Below are 18,725 nucleotides of genomic sequence, written 5' to 3'. Positions count from 1 at the left end.
GGAGTAGTAAACAAAAAATAACCTACTATTTTTTATTGAGGACAAAAAAAATCTTTTGAATAGTTTTGTATACGGACATTTGTATAAATTGTGATTAAATTAAAATCTAATTTTGACAACCTCAGAAAAGACAAAGCCATGGTGACCCCCCTGTGATCTTTGGTGCCCCCCTAAGGGGGACCTGGGCCCCAGGTTAGGAACCAATGCCCTAGACAACTACTACCAATTTCATATTTAAAAACTCAGCAGCAGAGAGTAAAAAACAAAAATAAACTCGGTAAGACAGCTAGTGAGAGATAGGAAGCAACAATGAGGGAACAAAGCGAGTGAGCAACAGAAATTTTGAAATAGTTCCATATCTTCTAAAGAAGAAACAAATATCCATCAAACACTGTAGCTGTTTTTTCACCAAACACTTTTGGTACAGTACCCTTGAAACCTTGAAACCTGTAGCTAACCTGTACCTAGTTGCACATATCCATAAATCCTGGCCCTGTTTTGTGTTTCCACCTCTGACAGTACTATTAAATGTAGGCAGGTTGTTACCAGGACCTTGTAACCCTTTTCACTTTTCCCGCAGTTAGGTGACAACAGTGGAGAGTTTTCTTGGTCTTTAGAAGCTGCAGCATTTATTAAGTACCTCACAATAAACCAGGGGTCTCAAACTCAGATTGGCTTGGGGTCACTGATGGTATTGTTATCCTACAGGGAGGCCACTTCACAGTTCAGGTACTGCAAGAAAGGACCACATTTCTGAAAACACACATTTTTGTTTCCATTACTAACATATTTTTGACAGCAGATTCTATACATTTTTACATTCATTGGTTAGCTGTGCTTTGGACACAAATTCGGCAATTCTTCTCTCACTGTGAATTGGTCATTAATACCCCTGATGAAAATGTCGCCTGAGCACTGTCATTTTTATCTGTTTTCATCGAAGTACAGAAAAGCTTTGATGGAATTTAATTTTTTTTTTCTATTGCAGCATATTGCCTTTTATATTTAAAATTACAATTTTATTTTATTAGAATATAAATATTAGTCCCTTCAAATGCTCAGAAACATCTCAGAACCACTGAAATAATTTGATTTTAAAAGTTTCTTGCAACATCAAAATTGTACCATAATATAATAATAAATGTTGTAAATGAATAGGATAATAACAGCAATGTAAAGAATAACAGTAAAAAGTGTCATTTCATTTGACAGACCCAAGATTTGATCATATTTGTCATTATTCTGCTTTTTAAAGCATGAATGAAAGCTTCTGCCTTTTGCTTTGGTAGGACCCGATATTTTTTTGTATGGTCTGCAAAAGCAGAATACAGGAACTTCCAAATAAGGTCAAAGGTCAAATCAGAGGTCAGGATTAATATGTAGAAACAATAACCTGATATAAAGATATAAAACTGACATATATCCAAGTCCTTTTTCTCAGTTCTGCACTGAAGTTCCTGCCTTTTTCCTTTGTTGGGCAGAACTGTTCTAATGTGTAACGAACTGAAGTAAAGTGAAATGGACTGCTTCAGGGAACGTGGTGTAAGTGTGTCACAATAGTATTGCACCACAATGAAAACAAAGAACATGTGAGCAACACAACAGTATTATTGTTTCCTTCTGGAACACAAACTGGACATCAAGCATGGCTGGCATTTTTTAATCTATTACAAAACTATTGTGCTGTCATGGTTTGTTAGATGCACTTTGTTAAATGACTTTAAGATCCTGATTTGATTCTGACAAAAAGGGCATTAATACATACTACGCACGCAGAACTCAGCTTTATTGTCCCCACATCTTGCCACATCATCATCCAGTTTAAAAAATAGTATATTTATCTCTTCTTCTGTTTGTCTCTGCTAGTCACAGCGCTCAGAGTGAAGTAAAAGTTGTCTGGGGCACAATGCAGCTCTGCTGAAACTTGAAGCCACCAGCTTTATCTGTTGTTTGCCCTTTAATTCTCCCTTTAATTCTAAAAGGGCCAGTTCCCTCTCATGACACCAGGCAGCTAATACATGCAGAAGGGTCATGAAAGAGGTGAGTAGGTGGATGGGGAGGGAGAGAGGGAGAGGTGTGCCATTTTTTTGCATCAGATCCTGCTGGTGGCAGGCCCCCCCTGCCAAGCGCCATGTGAAGACTTGGGTGTGAACGCTGGTTCCAAGGCGAGGTTTGTGTGTATGTGTGTGTGGTGGTGGGTGGGTGGGGGGGTTTCGGTGGGATGGGTGGGTTGGTGTCAGATGGGGGCAGGAGGTCGTACTGTCTCCCAGCTCTCGCTCGAAGGGGGATGGACCAGCAGATGTATAAGTGTGTATGTGGGAGTGTGTGTGTGTGTGTTGTGTTGTGCTGGGCGTGCATGTCGCCTGTGTATAGGTAGGGGTTCATCAGCATGTCATGAGGTGACAAAACACACAAGTGCACACACGCAGATAACCCGGTTGAAGGAATGGAAGCCCTTCCTTCAGATGGAACTCGTTAGATGTCACAGATTTGATCCCTGTCGGGTTATGGCATTATGTATTCAGAGCCACATTACGCTTGTTTTGGCTGTCAGCAAGTGCTAGCCCCCCGCTGATCCCCATGCAGCCTAAAAAAGAGAGCTCGGGTGAATTTGTCTGTTCTGATGATTTTCTTTTGTTAGTTCCTGCCAAGAGGAACAAAGCAAGAGGGGCCATCACTGTTCATTTGACAAGCTCAACAAGCGTCAAAGTGCCTTTCAACTTTATCAACATGTGGACACAACGTCTTAATCCTGCCCCGAAGGATCGCCACCTTGTCCAGGAGTTTGATATCAGACTGTGGCTTTAAGGGTTGGTTTGTAGAGCTCAGATAGTTATGTGTCAGAGAAAGTGAAAAGATTGTTCCAGAAATGGTGTAAAGAATACCATTTGGAGGGAAAGAAGGGTAAAGTCAGGGAAAAAGAAATAACCAACGTTCCGGATAGGACTGAAAGTGGATCAAGATGAGAAAGTTGGTAAAATGAGCAGAAAAACCAAAGGAAAAAAAATGTAAAATTTCACATTGAGTTTAAAAAAATGAAACCTAGTGAAAGATTGATGTTAAGATGACAGGAGTACGCTGTGTGAAACATTTGTTTCATAAAGGATTAAAAGACAAGAAAACAAAAATACATTGGAAAAAGTTTAAGAACAGAAAACGATAATTCCGGATAAAGGTTGTGGAAAGAAATGTGTAATCTCAGGGCTGCGTCTTGTGCGTCTTCTTTAACTTTCCAAAACTGACAATACTTCAACTTACAAGTGACAGTGTGTAATTATAATATACTCCTAAGAAAGATATCAGAATCAAAGTTAAGGTTAAAGTTAGGAGAAGGATGAAGCTTTAAGTGAAAAATGTCCCCGTAGTCACAGTAACTAGGGTTAGGGTTATGTCAAGAACATGATGTTTGGCTTTCCTGCATCTTTCAGCAGCAGAGATCAACATAGTCTGTGAGCTGTAAGTTAGCAGTAAATCAGAGACATCATCAGTTAGTTGACAAACCCTCTAAGTCAACTTTGTTTCTGTTTGTGTTGTTGTAGAATGCTATAGAAGGCTTCATAAGAAATAAAATGATATCAAAGTATCTGATATCTTTGTAGAGCCTGGGCTTTACTGTGTAGAGTTGGAGGTGGGAGGAGCTATTTCAGACAGACTGGTTCCAGAAGTGAAAGTCACACTCATTTTCCTGTGGATAATGTTATGTCCAAAAGATTAACAACAGTATTAGAACATATATGTTCTTTGATAAGGTCAAGCTTGTGTACAGTTATATTTCTGTAGCTTGGCATCACAAGGCTCTGGACACAGTTGGACAGAGTTACAACCAATCAGAGCAACAAAACGTGTTAAGTAGCTATGTTCAGTCTGTTTTCAAGCAGGACACAAAACGGCTGCCACCGGATCACAAATTTTCACTAAAATAGGTTTCTGGGAAAATTTAAGGTGAGAAATAGGCAGTGTAGTAACAGAATCATGATCTGTATGTGATCAGCACTGCCTAGTTTGATCGTTTGATCTGAGTTTCAGGAGACTGAGGCGTTGTTGTATAGATCCTATCCATAACACTAATCCAATTTGTGGAAAAATTGTGGGGTTTTTTTTCCTATTTTGTTTTTTTTTTATGTAATGGAGGTAACTGAGGATCTGGCTTTTCTGACTGTCTGGTTAGGCTGTTGTAGCTTGAACCCCAGGCTGACCCTGAGAGCTGAACACTGCCACACACGCACACAGACACACACACACACACACACACACACACACACAGCAATTAAACATGTATATGCTGCCACCAGCACTCATTGTGTGATGACAACAAATTTGTATCAGACATTTTGTTTGTATGAGAACAAAATCATTCACCCATTTAGCTCTGTCATTTATCCTGACCTTTCTGAAGTCTCACACTGTCATATGTCCCAATGCATACTCTGTTTTATATTTTCTATAAATACTATCACAACGTTTCGTCTAGACTCTTAAATAGATTAAGCAGATGATCTTAAGTAGTCATAGCTTCCTTTGCTGTAATATTAGAGTGAGGTAAAATGATTACGGCAGTTCCTTTGCTAAGGTATATCTTATGAATCTTCGTAGCATGCTAAGGTACATCAAAACTGGGAAACGCAGCCCAGAGCAGTTTAATGTGTGACACAACTTCAAATCTGGATTGGTGGTGCTCCTTTGTCAATCACTGGATAAAAGCTGCCCCATACTGAATAAGCACTTTGGATTGGCCCAGGCAGAACCAAGGCTGCTGGAATTCTGTCTGAATGGAAGGCAGACAAATCTGCTAGAGCAGATGAAAACATGAGCTGGCAGATTCATCTTGTTCTCAGTACAAATATACAAAAAGCTTTGTTGCAAGGCAGACTCATTGAAAGTGAAATCCAAAGCAATCAAATCCAGCAAGGGGAAAATGAGAAACCTGAAGTCCAAAAATCCAAATCCAAAGTCCAACAAAATGCCACAAAGGTCTGAAATGTGGGATGACACAAAAGGACGACAACAAACTGACAGAGAAACACAAAGACTAAATAGACAAAGAAGTGATCAGATACAGGTGAAACAAATGGTAATCTAAAAGGACAGTAGGAAGTAACATCATGACACATGAGGAAGGACGAGGACCACAAATTAACAGAAAATGACCAGATAAACCCCAAGACCGGGACAAAAACTCTGATGAATGCCTCTATCAGGCTTTTTCTGCACAACAACAGCAGCCAAGGCTCAGGGGTATTGTAGTGTTTTGAGCAATTCTCCATGGCAAAATGATGGATAACACATGATTTCTCAGAAACTAAGTTGTGGTAATAACATAAACGTATAGGGTCCTAACATCAACTAGGAGAGTCCTGTGTTTCTATGTTGAGTGTATAGATTAAATAAAAAATTGAAAAAAGGGTACAGAATAGGGAAAACACTGCTGAAGCCACTGGCCCCTCCCACTCAGGACCATTACACAATGAAGCTGTAGGGAGACTTGAGGAAATCCTTACGATTCAGAGCAGGCCTGATGCATCACATAAGCTGTAGTCTGCAGCACCAGACCAGAAAGAGCTGGGAAAATGAACAGCTGTGTACCTGATTGTACATGCAATGTCAAGCACATAACCCATCTGCATGGAACCATCTCTGTGATTACTTTCGTGAGAAGATGACTCTCTCCAAGACAACTTGAAAATAATGCTCTCCGCAAGGACGAAAGTGTTAGCCTTGTATTCATGGGCTGGATTATCAGCCATGATTACATCTGGTCTGGAAACAGAATTCAGTTAATGTGATTTCTAAGCTTTTTATCATGGATTTCTGATAGATCTAAGTCTATAGACAGTAAAGACAGGTTGTACTATGGAGTCTGTTTTCTGATTGGCTGGCAGGTGTGTTAAACTGTGAACTATAGTTTCAGTCAATAGTTTAACCATCATTTACCTTCACATAACACGATCACTACTGAACCTGGCAACTGCTTGCATAAAATGAAAAAAAAATGCTCATATAAGTTGTTATGGAAAAAACTTTCTGTTTTGTTTAGTTTGGAAGACTTGATGTAGACAGGTTAGTTGTGACGGTATTCTAAATTCTAGACTGTCTACTTTCAGTTACATTAGTGAAGTTAATTAGTGGAAATTTTGATGCATCTCTTTTTCATGGCAAGTTCTTTCAGAGCGTGAATACATCAGTTCACACCTGACATTAGAATTTGTCTCCAGATGCATCTCGAGCATCTATCGCTTGTGATCTCATTCCCTGCTCTTTATGCACATAAACAAAGACCAATTGCATCTAAAACCTCATATAAATTTGATGAATTTACTGTTTATCAGACCACAAATGAGACAGGCCTCACTGATTAGGCTTTATGTACAAAAACGCAAATTTATAACCCGTACAAACAAAAACCTTTTTAACTTTATTCACTATTTTTGGTGAAACTAGACTGCTCCACCTCAACCCTAGGCGATTTAAATAATTTCCTGATGGTCAGATGGCTTTACTTGTTGCTAAAGTTACCACTAACTGCAGAGCAAACTGTGGCTGCAGTTAGCTAGTTTGCTCATTTAGTGATCTTACAGCTTATATACAGCTTTGTTATCTTCATTTATCCTCTTCCTCTTGGCGGTCTAAAGCTCCTGTGCTAGCAGCGTATACACCAACATTACCCCAATACTCCAAGAGCTCCCAGTCCTGATGGAGTCACCTACTAATAAGGTCACGAACTGTACAGCTAACTAAGATAGCTAGCTAATGTCATCTACAATTTGCAACAGTCAGCATTTACTTTGGCAACAAGTAAACCTATCTGTCCATCAGGCAGCTCTGTAGATCACAGAAAGTTGAGGCAGAGAAACTGGAGGATACAGCATGTTTTACATTTACTCCATCCAGTAGGATCCGTTTATCCTGTTGTTGTGGCGTCATCTTTTTTTCTATTGCACATAGATAAATGATGCGACTGGCGCACAAATGAGTATGAACGACATTAACACTACAATAAATATGTGGTCAAATGTGTCTCACACCTCCTTCGCAAGTGTTTAGAATAATTAGATCACATTGCATCCTGGTGTTCATTTACACTTGTATTTAATGCTGTCCACCTGTGTTTGGAGAGCCCAAGTTGCATGTTCATACCAGGTGTAAACAGGCTCAGAGAACCAAACTGAAACTGGAGTTTGTGGGTTCTGCACCAGGAGAAAGAAAATGTAAATTAAAATCACATTAGAATTATCCAGAACTGAAGCAGTTTGTCATGTGGTTTACTCCATATGCTTTGATAAGGATGGGAAAAGCTAAAAAAAAGTCGAGTCAAGTTATCCCAAACTTGTGTAAAAGGTCTTTACAATCTACGCAGCATAAGACAGCCTCTGTCATTAGATTGGAATAAGGAAAACTGTCTTGAACACATTTTCTGTCTTCATGAGTTTAAGCAGTTTTGTGTCTTGTTCTCTTGAAGATAATTTAAAGTAGTCACACAGATATCTTTTGATGGATCAACAGTCACTTTGAGTTTTTTTAGTGATGAAAGTGGTATTCCGTTCAAACTGGCATTGAAAATATCTTAAAGTTGATGAAAATCACAGGCATTATGTGTACACAAGATGTCCCTGACAGACCTCCAAAATGCCAGTCATGGCAGCAAGAAAACTTGTGACATAACTGTCAAAGCTTTTTTATATAAAATGAAGAGGAGTAAAGCAGAACAGGACACAAAATGGCTGCTGCAAAAAAATGGCTGCAGATGGGAGCTGCGTGGCACGGTGCAAAGTCTAAAGAAAAAGGAGAAGTGAAGGCGGAGTGGATGATGGAAAGAGGGAGAGCAGCCAGTCAGTGGATCAGTCACTCCAGGCCTGGCCTCTCGGCAGGGGGTTGTGCTCGGGGCGAGATCACAGGCCTGCTGCCACGCCGAAGCCTTCACAGGCACACAGCGACAGATAGAAAGCTGCTGGCACCAGGTCGACTCACTGATTCACCCCAGCACTGCCTCGGCACAGCCATCTTCTCTTTCAGCCATGTTCCACTGACTGAGTTTGACCTACATGTAGACCTGGCCTCTCCCTCTTCTTATGGCCTCAACAGGTTTCAGACTGATAACGGTGATCATGGTGTCCCACTGAGCAGCCACTGGTCTTGGCAATTAAATATTGGACAAAAGTTCCAAATCATTTTGTTGCACAATGATGATTTATTGTCAGTGCAGACAGATTAAATACGACGTCATAGTTCTATTTCACAAGTTCATCTCCAGCACTGCAAAAACTCTCAATTTCTGACTTTCAGGTTTTGTGACTATAGGTCTGGACAAGATATTTGCACAAAATCCAGTGCTTAGTTAGATCTTTGTTCCTTTTGCCTCTTACACACCAAAAACATTTGGAGTTGTGTCGTTTTTTCTGACACTTCATGGTCAAAACTGAGTGTCTGACCAATGAAATTCATCCATCTCTTTAATGATGTTATGTGATAAAGTGCAAGGCTGCAGCACAAATTTGTCATCGTTTCTAAACTTACCTAGACCACATGTTATTGAGGTCACCATAGCAACAAAGCCAACAGACAAAGATGGATCCAGTGCCAGTTCCATCCTATCTTCTGTAAGAAGCATGACATCATTGCTTGAGATACTGATGAAGAATCCCAAAAGAAAATGAAATAGAACACAAAGTGGTAGGAGTAGTGCAAGTTGCACACACATGTTGTGCACTGTCACTTGGTCTGATGGATCAGCCCGTTCTCACTAACAAAGCATCAAATACAGCAGCTTGGTCAGTGCCTCTATGCTTCAAACTATGATGCTGTAGGTACCCCTCTTGGATCTTTCTTGAGGCGCCCCTGTAGGGTCAGCAAAAAATGCAGGGAATAGGGTGGATGAACGGGTCAAACAAACACAGGACTTTCATCCAGGAGAGCAGGGTTTGTGTCCCATGTAAAACCAATAGTTAATGTTGACTTCATTTTAAGGTTCATATACAAAAAAAACATGAGTTACTGATCACCAAGTAGTTTTGTGCCTTTTAGTCTACAGGACATTGCATATTTATTATTGCCAGCTTGACCACAGAGCTCTGCACATGCAAAACTACAATACAGTACCTACAGTGACTGGCCAAGCTGACATATTTGACAAGATTGGTTGGTTGGTTGGTTGGTTACTTATTTTAACCCAAACCATGCTCTTTTCCTAAACCTAACCATGCAGATTTTGTGCCCTTATTCTGAAAGTCCACTGGGATATTGCATATTTGTTATTGCTAACTTGACCACGGAGCCATGCATGTGCAAAACAGAGTAGTGGGTACCTACAGTGTCATAGTTTCAGATGTAGGACCACTGACCAAGCTGTCATATTTGATGAGTTGGGGTTTGAGAATGTGTTGGTTGGTTGGTTGGATGAATGGATGGATAACATAATATTTCTATACATCTACAGTAACAGTAACTGCTCATATTCGATCATTAAGTTTACATTCAAAGATAAAATCTGGTGTAACTTGGAAATTACCCCTTGGCATCTCATCTCTCCTAAACACACACACAGACAAACACACACTGCGACCCCCTTCCTCTTCATTTCTCTTCCCATTCTTCTCCAGACCCCCTCCCAACCCCCCCATCCATTCCGCTGTGACCCTGACTGTTGAAAGTCAGTCGGCTTCTATTAGTATCAGCCCGCACTCATCATTATCCATCAATTAGACTGGCAACAGCCAGGGCCCACAGAGAAACATCTGCAGCCTTTCGGCTCTGTTTCTGCATGGCTGCCGTGCTCTGAGCTCACTGTGCCTCGCAGAGGTCACTGTTTACAGGAGGCTTGTCTAAATAGAGCAGTGGGCAAATTTCAAGGTTGAAGCTTGTAACACCTGTGGAAATGACGGGCTACAACACCTCAGTACTTTATAGTGTCCACTGATTGTCCAAGCAAAAACTGACAAGTTCTGACACTCAGCACTGGATGCTTTGACATATTCTTAGTCTTGTTGATAACAACTCTCTCATCATATACTAGCTGATATAACGTGTAACTTTTTCATTCCAAAATCAGCACTCTCCTTTTTCTTCATGGATGGTTAGAAATGAAATGAAATAATGACAATGAACTTCATCCACCAGTCTTCCATGGTCTGATACAAGCAGTGTTTAATGTTAGCTAACTATAGCTTGATGTTGCTCTAGAATCAATGTCTACACATATATCAGCTAAGAAGAACTGATATTAATTCCTGGTCAAATCTGTAGTCTGCAACCAATAATATTTCATACATCAGTAACAAATAACTATTTGACACACTACAATATCCTAAACAGAGGTAGAAGTGTAAAAACACAATGTATAGTAACAATCAAAGGTCTGGTACCAAAACATCACAAATAAATATATAGTGACAGAGTTAAAGTGTGTGCAGGAGTTTACTTGCAACTTTGTGTGTAAATGTTGTCAACAACTTGGCAAGTCATGTACCAAGTTGTTCTGACTTGAGGGGTCATTCATGTCAATTTTCTCAGTCTGAATCAGATTTTTCTGATTATTCTGACGCAAGCAGCAAGTAATTAGTTACTACAGAGCAAGTATTAAACTACTGGACTACAAACATTAATGAATCACATGGTTAAATCACTGGCTTGACTACAAGCAGCCAATATATTGTCATCCCAACTCAATTTGTCATCGCCCAACGTAGTTAGAAAGATGTTTTAACATGTGACTAACACTGTGTAAGAGATGCAGTTTTGTTAAGGCACAAAAAATACTTGGTTAGGTTTAGGATAAGACCATGTTTGGGGTTGTCATAACTACGCTATGTTAGGTACATCACAGGATGCACGTAATGTCATGTTCCTTACAAGTTTTTCACACAGGATATGAACTGCAGGTCTCCTGGGGGAGAGTCCTGTGCTGGTTTGAGTCATTCATCCATCCCAGCTCTGCAGTATGTGGACTTTCTCCCTCTTCATACTTTATCAACAACCCAGGCCATGTTAATGCCGCTGTGGATGGGTTTGCACTGAAGTCACTTGAAAAGCCCAGTGTGCCTGTTTTAGCCACCAGTGGACACTGTTCATGTCTGTATGAGTTGCCAAGGGGTGGCGACATTTTGTTGGTATCTGATGAGTTGGGAGTGAGACCAGGTTGAACCAGACTGACTGACAGTTTAATCCAGAGGGGTGCTGTCCCACAAAATTCAATGGAAAATTGAGAAAAGACGGCTACAACATGATACAAATATGTTGCAAATAATAATAAAACCTGACTTTGTAGTGAAGCTCTCTTCTCCCAGAATCCCTTACCTTTCTTTCATTAAAACAGAAGATCCATGTTCATCATCAAGGAGAGAGAGAGACAGTCACAGTCAGATGCAGTACAGCTTGGAACATTTTGCTAAACTGACACCTAAAAGATTCATTTCATGGACTTTGACAAGTGCCCATGGCAAAGAAAATGTCTCTGTGCACCAAGAGCATCATACGCCGTTTTCTTTATTAAGATCCCCATTAACTGACGCCTCATTGGCTGCTGGATCTTCCCGGGGTCCACACTCCAGACTTAAATAGATCCTGAGCCTATGGGACTATCTGAGGGGGCCCCACATGACAAGAGTACAAACTGTCTCCTAAGCCTGGGTCCCAGGGAGGACTGTGTGGGCATGGCTGAACTGCAGCAGAGTGCAGCGCCTGCTCTGTATGTGTCATTCTCTAATGGCTTGATGAGGCTGTGCAACCGACATGACATGAACATCTTCAGATTAGAGCCGTCTTTCTGCCGAGGGTTTGTGTGTCAGCTTCGTCCCTCTGGCCTTTCTCTCAGTCATCAACAAGGAAACTCTGTCATGATGATACACTGCAAAGATGACATCACATGCTTTTTCTGCCAAAAACACCATGAGCAAAGTAGATGGATTACAGATACTAATGTCCAGGGCTGTGGAGTCATTGTTTTGGGCATTAAAATGTTGATCTCTAATGTTTGTCCTGAAGTTAACAAGACTGCATTTATTTCATGCAGTCCTAGATGATGTCATGTACTAAATGTGTGTGTGTGTGTGTGTGTGTGTGTGTGTGTGTGTGTGTGTGTGTGTGTGTGTGTGTTACAGCAATGGTACACCAGCACTATGAACCTTGTAGGAACATGGCTGACCGACCGTATGGACCTGCAGCTCCACGTTTATCAGCTGAAGATTCTCATCAGGATTGTCAAGGTGAGATCAGCTCTCTGTTACATTTCTGAACCTAATATCTAAATGCAGGCAAGATGTTTCCATCAACTTCTGTCATATGAATTATGGAGGAGAATTAGGGCCACATGTGAAAAATTTATTGAGATTAAAGTTAAAACTCTAAGATTAGAATCAGAACTCTGAGAAGACCCACATGAAAAATGTAGAGTTCTTTCTTTATTCTCAGAATTCAGACTTAATTCTCAGAATTGAGCTGAGAATTGATGTGAAACTTAATTCTTATTCCAACTTTAAACTTAGAATTGCAACTTCTCAGAATTTGATCTTTATTCTCAGAGTTTCAACTTAATTCTCAGACTTTTGACTGTTTTCTCAAAATGTCAGAATTCTGAGATTAAAGTTGGATTTTAATCTCAGAATTATGACTTGATTTTCAGAATGGCAACTAAACTTGACATTTTAAATTTGTTCTCAGAATTCTAACTTTAAACTCAGAATTATGTGATTTTTTTTTCTTTATTCTGACTTTAAAGACTTTCTGACTTTAAACTCAAAATTCTGATTTTAGTTTCAAAATATGACTTTTTTCTTAGAATTCTGACTTTGAACTGGGAATTCTGACTGTTTTTTAAATTTTGACTTTATTCTTGGAATTCCAACTTCAAGCTCAAACTTTAAACTCAAAATTCAGACTTCTTTAGAATTCTGACTTTATTTCCACATGTCCCCAATTGAAATAAATCTTTCAGATGTGGCTCTAATTCACTTACATATTTGAATATTCTCAAGAAGTGTCAAAGTTGAAACATTAAGTTGACTCTTTAATCTCTGCTGTAACATTTCAACACTACATCCCACATGAGTTGATATTTATTATTGTTAAAAATGGATTTGTCTCCTCTATTCACACACAGTGTGGTGTTTTTGTCAGTTGCACTTTTTACACTTTTTTTTATTTGGCCTTTCTGGTAGAGTGGAGGCTTTTAACAGTGAGTGGCAGCAATCCACTCATGTCCTATCTCCCACTACACTGTATGCTGGAATTAAGAGGAGGTGTAAGTAATGTCATTATTATATATTCACTTCTTTGAATCAGCCTTTAGTATTTTCCTTTTACCAATACATCTTGTTTCAGATGGATACTTTTTTGGTTTTTGCTGCTTTTATCTACTTGACAGTCTACTATATTCGACTACATTTTGGAAACATTGTGCATTTACTATTCATTTTACAGCTATAATTACTTGTTACTTTACAGCTTTTAGGTGTAAAACATGAGATCATCCAATAAAATATGATGATTATTATAGTTTAGACAACCCCACACCAGCTGCAACCCTAAAATATGGGGTAACTGGTATTTCTGTCCACATTCATGTCTCCAATCATTCAGCCATTTATTTTTCAAACCTGGTCCACAGTGCAAACCACTGAGCCATACCTGTGATTGAGTTTCATTGCTGAACTGTAGAATAAAAAGTAACAATTTTTCCTCACTCGTGTCAATTCTGCTGTAAACCTAAAGGAAATAGCAGACATGACCTATTTTTTCTTAGCTGGATGTGATACAGTTAGTGATGTAAAGTGAGGTGATAATATTATGGTATGGTGATGACACCGTTGGAATCATGTCAGGTCACCTCAATTCACACTCACACATTTTTCTTGATTCATCTTTTTATACCCTTCCTAAAGACTGCAGCCAAGTATAAACCGTATGTGTAGTATGCGGACAGAAAGCTGACAGCCACACTCCTTTAAGGCAACAGCTAGGTAGACTTTAAAACTAATTCAAAATTAAGGCAGAAAAACTACTTGGTAAAGATTGGGGGGAAGAAAAACAGCACGCACATCCAAAGGCGATGAGTACTGGGTACTGGACAAAAAAAGCAGATAAAGAAAGTATAAAATTGTATAAAAATAATTTCACACACCAGAAACTGCTCCTTATAGCATTATTAATAGTTTCACCATGTGTGGCATGTCGGGGCCCAGCCCTTCATCAGACAAGCTTTGAAAGAAGACCATGGTTTGAAATAAATATGCACATATTACACAAGTCAAAGTTACGTAACTTCCATAACATAACTTGATTTGTTTAAAATGGACAGATCAGATAATAATTCTACCATTCCCTTTTAACTTCTTTACCAACTTGACTTGGGACTTTTACAGCCTGTCGTATCAACTGACCACTCATGTTTCTTGCCCTGGCAGAAGTATAATATTATCATAACTTGTGGAATCCAAGTTTTCCGTTTTTACTCTCACAAGTTAAATTAGATATAAATAAATGTGTGTAGGCTATACTGTACAGCTCCTTGTTCATTATCTGGATTGAGTTTTTTCAGCATATTACTAGACTTTATTTAAATTAATCTGCTGAAAGTGGCAGCTTTGCAGTCCCTCTGGCACTGGTTTTGTTCATGCTTCGGCTGTCTTTTCTATTACAGTTTTTCACAATTGCTAAGACACATTTCTTGAAACCTTCCACCCTTTTGTCAAAACTCTAAACACAAAACCAAATGTTCAAACTACATTCACAAAACCTCTGACTCTTCTGGCAAAATCAAACAGTTCCTCCACACACATTTCATCTGAGCTCAAAATCAAATCGGCTCAGTCAGTCAGTATAGAAGCACTACTGAGCAGTGCATCAGAAAATATAATTCACAGTGTTCAGGCCATGTAGCTACACAAAAACATTTTTATATTAAATGCATTTTGCATTTTCAAGAAACTATATAACCACATGATGTTTCTGTGTCTCATGGTGGTTACAGGAATAAATGTTCATGGGAACATTAGTTTGAAGACTATTTTTCCTGACTTGACATGTATTTCAGTCCAGCACCTATTACTGTTTTTCTCAATAGCTTAAACACATTTCCAGAAACTAAAGCTCAACTTCTCAAAACTCACACACAAAACTGAAAAGAATTAATCATGTTGTCAAAACTCAAAACACTGCACTCAAAACCAAGTTCTGTCCTCTCAAAACTGATTCTTTCCACCAAAATGATACAAACAGCTGTCATATGAACATCTGGAACAGAGCATCACTTTAGACGCTGCTGTGATAAATTTAAAATGCCACTATCAAAATACGGAAAATCCCCTGTTCAACACAGGGTTTGTGTAGAAAAAAGCAGAAATAGATTGCCAACCCTCCAGGTTCTCACCTGTTACACATCCTTGTCATGGGTTCATATCTGTGTGTAGGATGCAGAAATGTGTCTGGGATGTTTCAGCCTGTAGTTCAAAGACTGGAACTATCTGACTTCAGGCAAACATGCATATTAAGTCTGCTCAGATCGACTGACTGCCGATCAGTATCAGCCAGTATTCAGTAAAAAGACAATTCTCAGTCATTGTCACGCTAATTAATTTAAAGGAATACTCCAACCCCAGCATGATTTGTACATAAATTATTAACCCTGTGTTTTCCAAATCAAGTCAAACACAAACTCAATCCTTCCATTTCAAATTTCAAATAGCCCTGTTTAATTTCAGTGGACAAAAAAGGTTTTTATTGTGAAACATTTTGACTTGCAACTCCACTCACTCCACTCTCATTCATGGGCTCTTATTGTGTTCCACTCGTGTGTGTCTGAGTCACTGACTTGTAAAATTTGGTATCACCAGTCCTGGTTGCTTTATTATCAAACTGACAGACAAAACTGCTATACCAGCTGCTGGAACGAAACAAAAAAAAACAATCTGTATCAATCATGTATTGGCTGATATGGCTCATAGGTAATCAGCCGGTATCAGTGGCAAAAAAAATGTGATCGGGGCAAAAAAAAGACACCCTCTATCTCACAGACCTTGTAGTTTCTAGAATGCCTCTGCCAACTATTTCTTTTTTTTTTTTTTGTAACAGAAAAAGTACCGTGACTTCCGCCTTCAAGGGGTGCTGGACTCAACATTAAACAGTAAGATGTATGAGACCGTGAGGAACCGGCTGACCTTGGAAGAGGCCACCGCCTCAGTGAGGGAAGGAGGGATGCAAGGCATTTCCATGAAGGACAGCGACGAAGAGGACGATCACTAGATCAAAGCGCCTGAAAACTACAAGATTGTGGAAGCTTTTCAGAGGGTGAGCGGTGTACTGCCTGAGAACCCATGCAGCCTTTCCGTCAGGTCAGAGCAGGTTGGCCTATCATCCAACTCGTTCCCTCCATCATTTGCGTTGTCAGTTTTTCATTCCTATACTAGATCCACGTTCCTGTCTGAATTAATACAAGAAGAATGTTTTTCTGTCTATACCCACCTGGATGACCCAGGTCTGTCCTATCAGTGCTCTTGATTTTGAATCTCCCCATGTACGCTCATCAACGTTTAATTCCTCAAAACTAAAATTCACAATAGCCAAGTACTATAGGATAGTAGCTTAAATCAAACACTGATTTCTCCTGAAATGTGAGCAAATGTGTCCAGAATATCCAATAGAGGCCAAACCGTTACAGAAGTGTGAGACAAGCACCATGTGACCATGAACACTCGCTGTATGAATGAGATGATAAAGAAAGGGAAGAAATCTTTTAAAGGCATGAAAAATATTATGTTGTATCTTCATGTTGTGCAAACCAAAACGTCTACAGTCTTTGTACGGGAGTTTTCCTGTTGCTTGTCGCTAAGATTTCTCTTTCACATGTTGAAAAGTATATAACGTACTGAGCACTCTCTTTACTTAACGCAGTTCGACTGGAAAAGAACTTTTGAAACACTCAAGTGATCCAAACCAGTACACTTTTGGTTCCAAGTGAAACAGTGAAAATTCATACAGATGCTTTTTTTGTAGCCTGCCAACAAATGTATGATCAAGCTTTTGCTGTTAAAGTCGTGTTGTGATTGATCTAAACGGCACTAGAAGTGATGCTTCCCTCTTGGTTTAAGGTCAGACTGTCCAGTCCCAAACAACAGAGTTCTAAATAAACCATTCAAGAGATATTTCCAGAATGACTCCTGAATGTTCCCAAGCAATATGGATGACCATCTTGTTCCTAGGTTTATGAACACAGCTATGAAATTCTTTGTGTTGTGCTAAAATGTGCGGTGAATGCATTAGTGTGAAAATGGTCTCGTATTACTTTTTTTAATGATGGATCTGCATCATGTCTCGACCGTAAAATCTAAACATAACGTCTACAATGATGTGCTGTGATATGATGTGACAGTAACGTTTTTTCGTCTCTGTCTGCCTCAGACGGTTGCAACAACTGTCACACAGCAAATGAAACTTCATCAGCAAATTGAGTGATTTTAGCAGCATAGTGACAAAAGGTGATAATTAGCATCAATTTCATCTCTTTGAACCATTTCACTTTGGTACCTCTTTGGTTTGGTGCTCCCTGTGAACCATACAGTCAGCCTGGCTTTAGCAGACATGGCTTTAGTCTGATACAATCTAAATATCTAGGTTAGCATGTGTAGCACACAAATTCAACTGTGTGATTGTTTCGTAGGATGTAGTTTGTGGTGCTGTTTAACTGCTGTACATTATGCAGAGAGGTCTTTCTGTTATTAAGCCTACCCTCACTGATAGAAATAAATAAAAATGTCTGTCGGCAGAATGCAACACAGGTAGCAGAAACTACATCCTCCAAAATGATCATGCGGTTAAACTGGGACCTCTTTAGAGGAAACAACACATTTTTTCTCTTACCTGTTGTGCTATATATCCATTTAGATATTTTTGCTGGCAGTTGCAGATATCGGCCGTAGAGTTGTCTGCCTTCTCCCCAATAAACTGTGACTAAGTGGCACAGCTTGTGGTGCCAGAAAATATGTTCTAAAAATTCAAAACCAGTGTCTCTTCTCAGAAATCATGACCCGGTTAGTCAAAGCCTTGTTTTGAGCAGTTTCATGTAGGAACTATTGTCTTTCTGCGGTAGAATCTACGGGAACCAGTTTCTTTTTACTAGAAAGAAAGTGGTTCCTACATGAAACTTTTCACAGCAAGGTGTGTGGATTATCTTGAGTAACCAGGTCATGATTTCTGGAAAGAGACCCTGGTGTTGAGATATTCAGATGTTTTGTTTTTGGTACTTTTGGCACCACAAGCTGAGTGACATTTAGTCCCATTATACTGGGGAGAGGGCAGACATCTCTACAGCAGGTATCTCCAAAACTCTAGATGGATAAATATAATTACAGATAAGAGGAAAATATGTATTTTTGATAATGAGGTGAACTGTCACATAAAACAGATTCGACAAAAACTAAACATTAGAACCTTAATTTGTTTTTGCTGCCACACCAGAAAAAGAAAAAAAAGATCATATCAGGTTATAACATGAAAAGTTTATTGGACTAACAAGATATTTCAAGTTATTAGAACATACAAACTTATCTCATTATAACAAGAAACCTTTCATGTTACAACATGAAAACGTGATATTTTTAATGTGTATTAGAATAATAGTTATCACATAATGGTAGATTGTGATAATAAGAAAGGTTTCATGTTATAATGTGATGTATGAAGTTTCTATGTTGAAATAACATGAAAAACATCTTGTTATAACACTAAACTTTTCAAGTTATAAT

The 18,725-nt window shown here is 39.2% G+C and overlaps 1 protein-coding gene across 8 annotated transcripts in view; it reads left to right on the top strand.

The window, feature by feature from the left end:
* The window catches only part of cadpsa (Ca2+-dependent activator protein for secretion a), a 261,922-nt gene extending 243,830 nt beyond the window's left edge, over positions 1-18,092 (top strand). For all 8 annotated transcript variants that reach the window (XM_084726001.1, XM_084726018.1, XM_084725974.1 and 5 more), the window contains 2 exons: positions 12,090-12,194; positions 16,057-18,092. In XM_084726001.1, coding sequence (XP_084582127.1) covers positions 12,090-12,194; positions 16,057-16,227 — 276 coding nt within the window. In that variant the 3' untranslated portion in view covers positions 16,228-18,092. The remainder of the gene's footprint in view (positions 1-12,089; positions 12,195-16,056) is intronic.
* The last annotated feature ends 633 nt before the right edge of the window (positions 18,093-18,725 follow it).

The sequence above is a fragment of the Lutjanus erythropterus genome, chromosome 2 (genome assembly GCF_056507025.1).
Source record: "Lutjanus erythropterus isolate fLutEry1 chromosome 2, fLutEry1.hap2, whole genome shotgun sequence".
Taxonomy (NCBI): domain Eukaryota; kingdom Metazoa; phylum Chordata; class Actinopteri; order Lutjaniformes; family Lutjanidae; genus Lutjanus; species Lutjanus erythropterus.
Note: the sequence above shows the minus strand (reverse complement) of the source record. Positions and strands in the feature narration are given on the sequence as shown.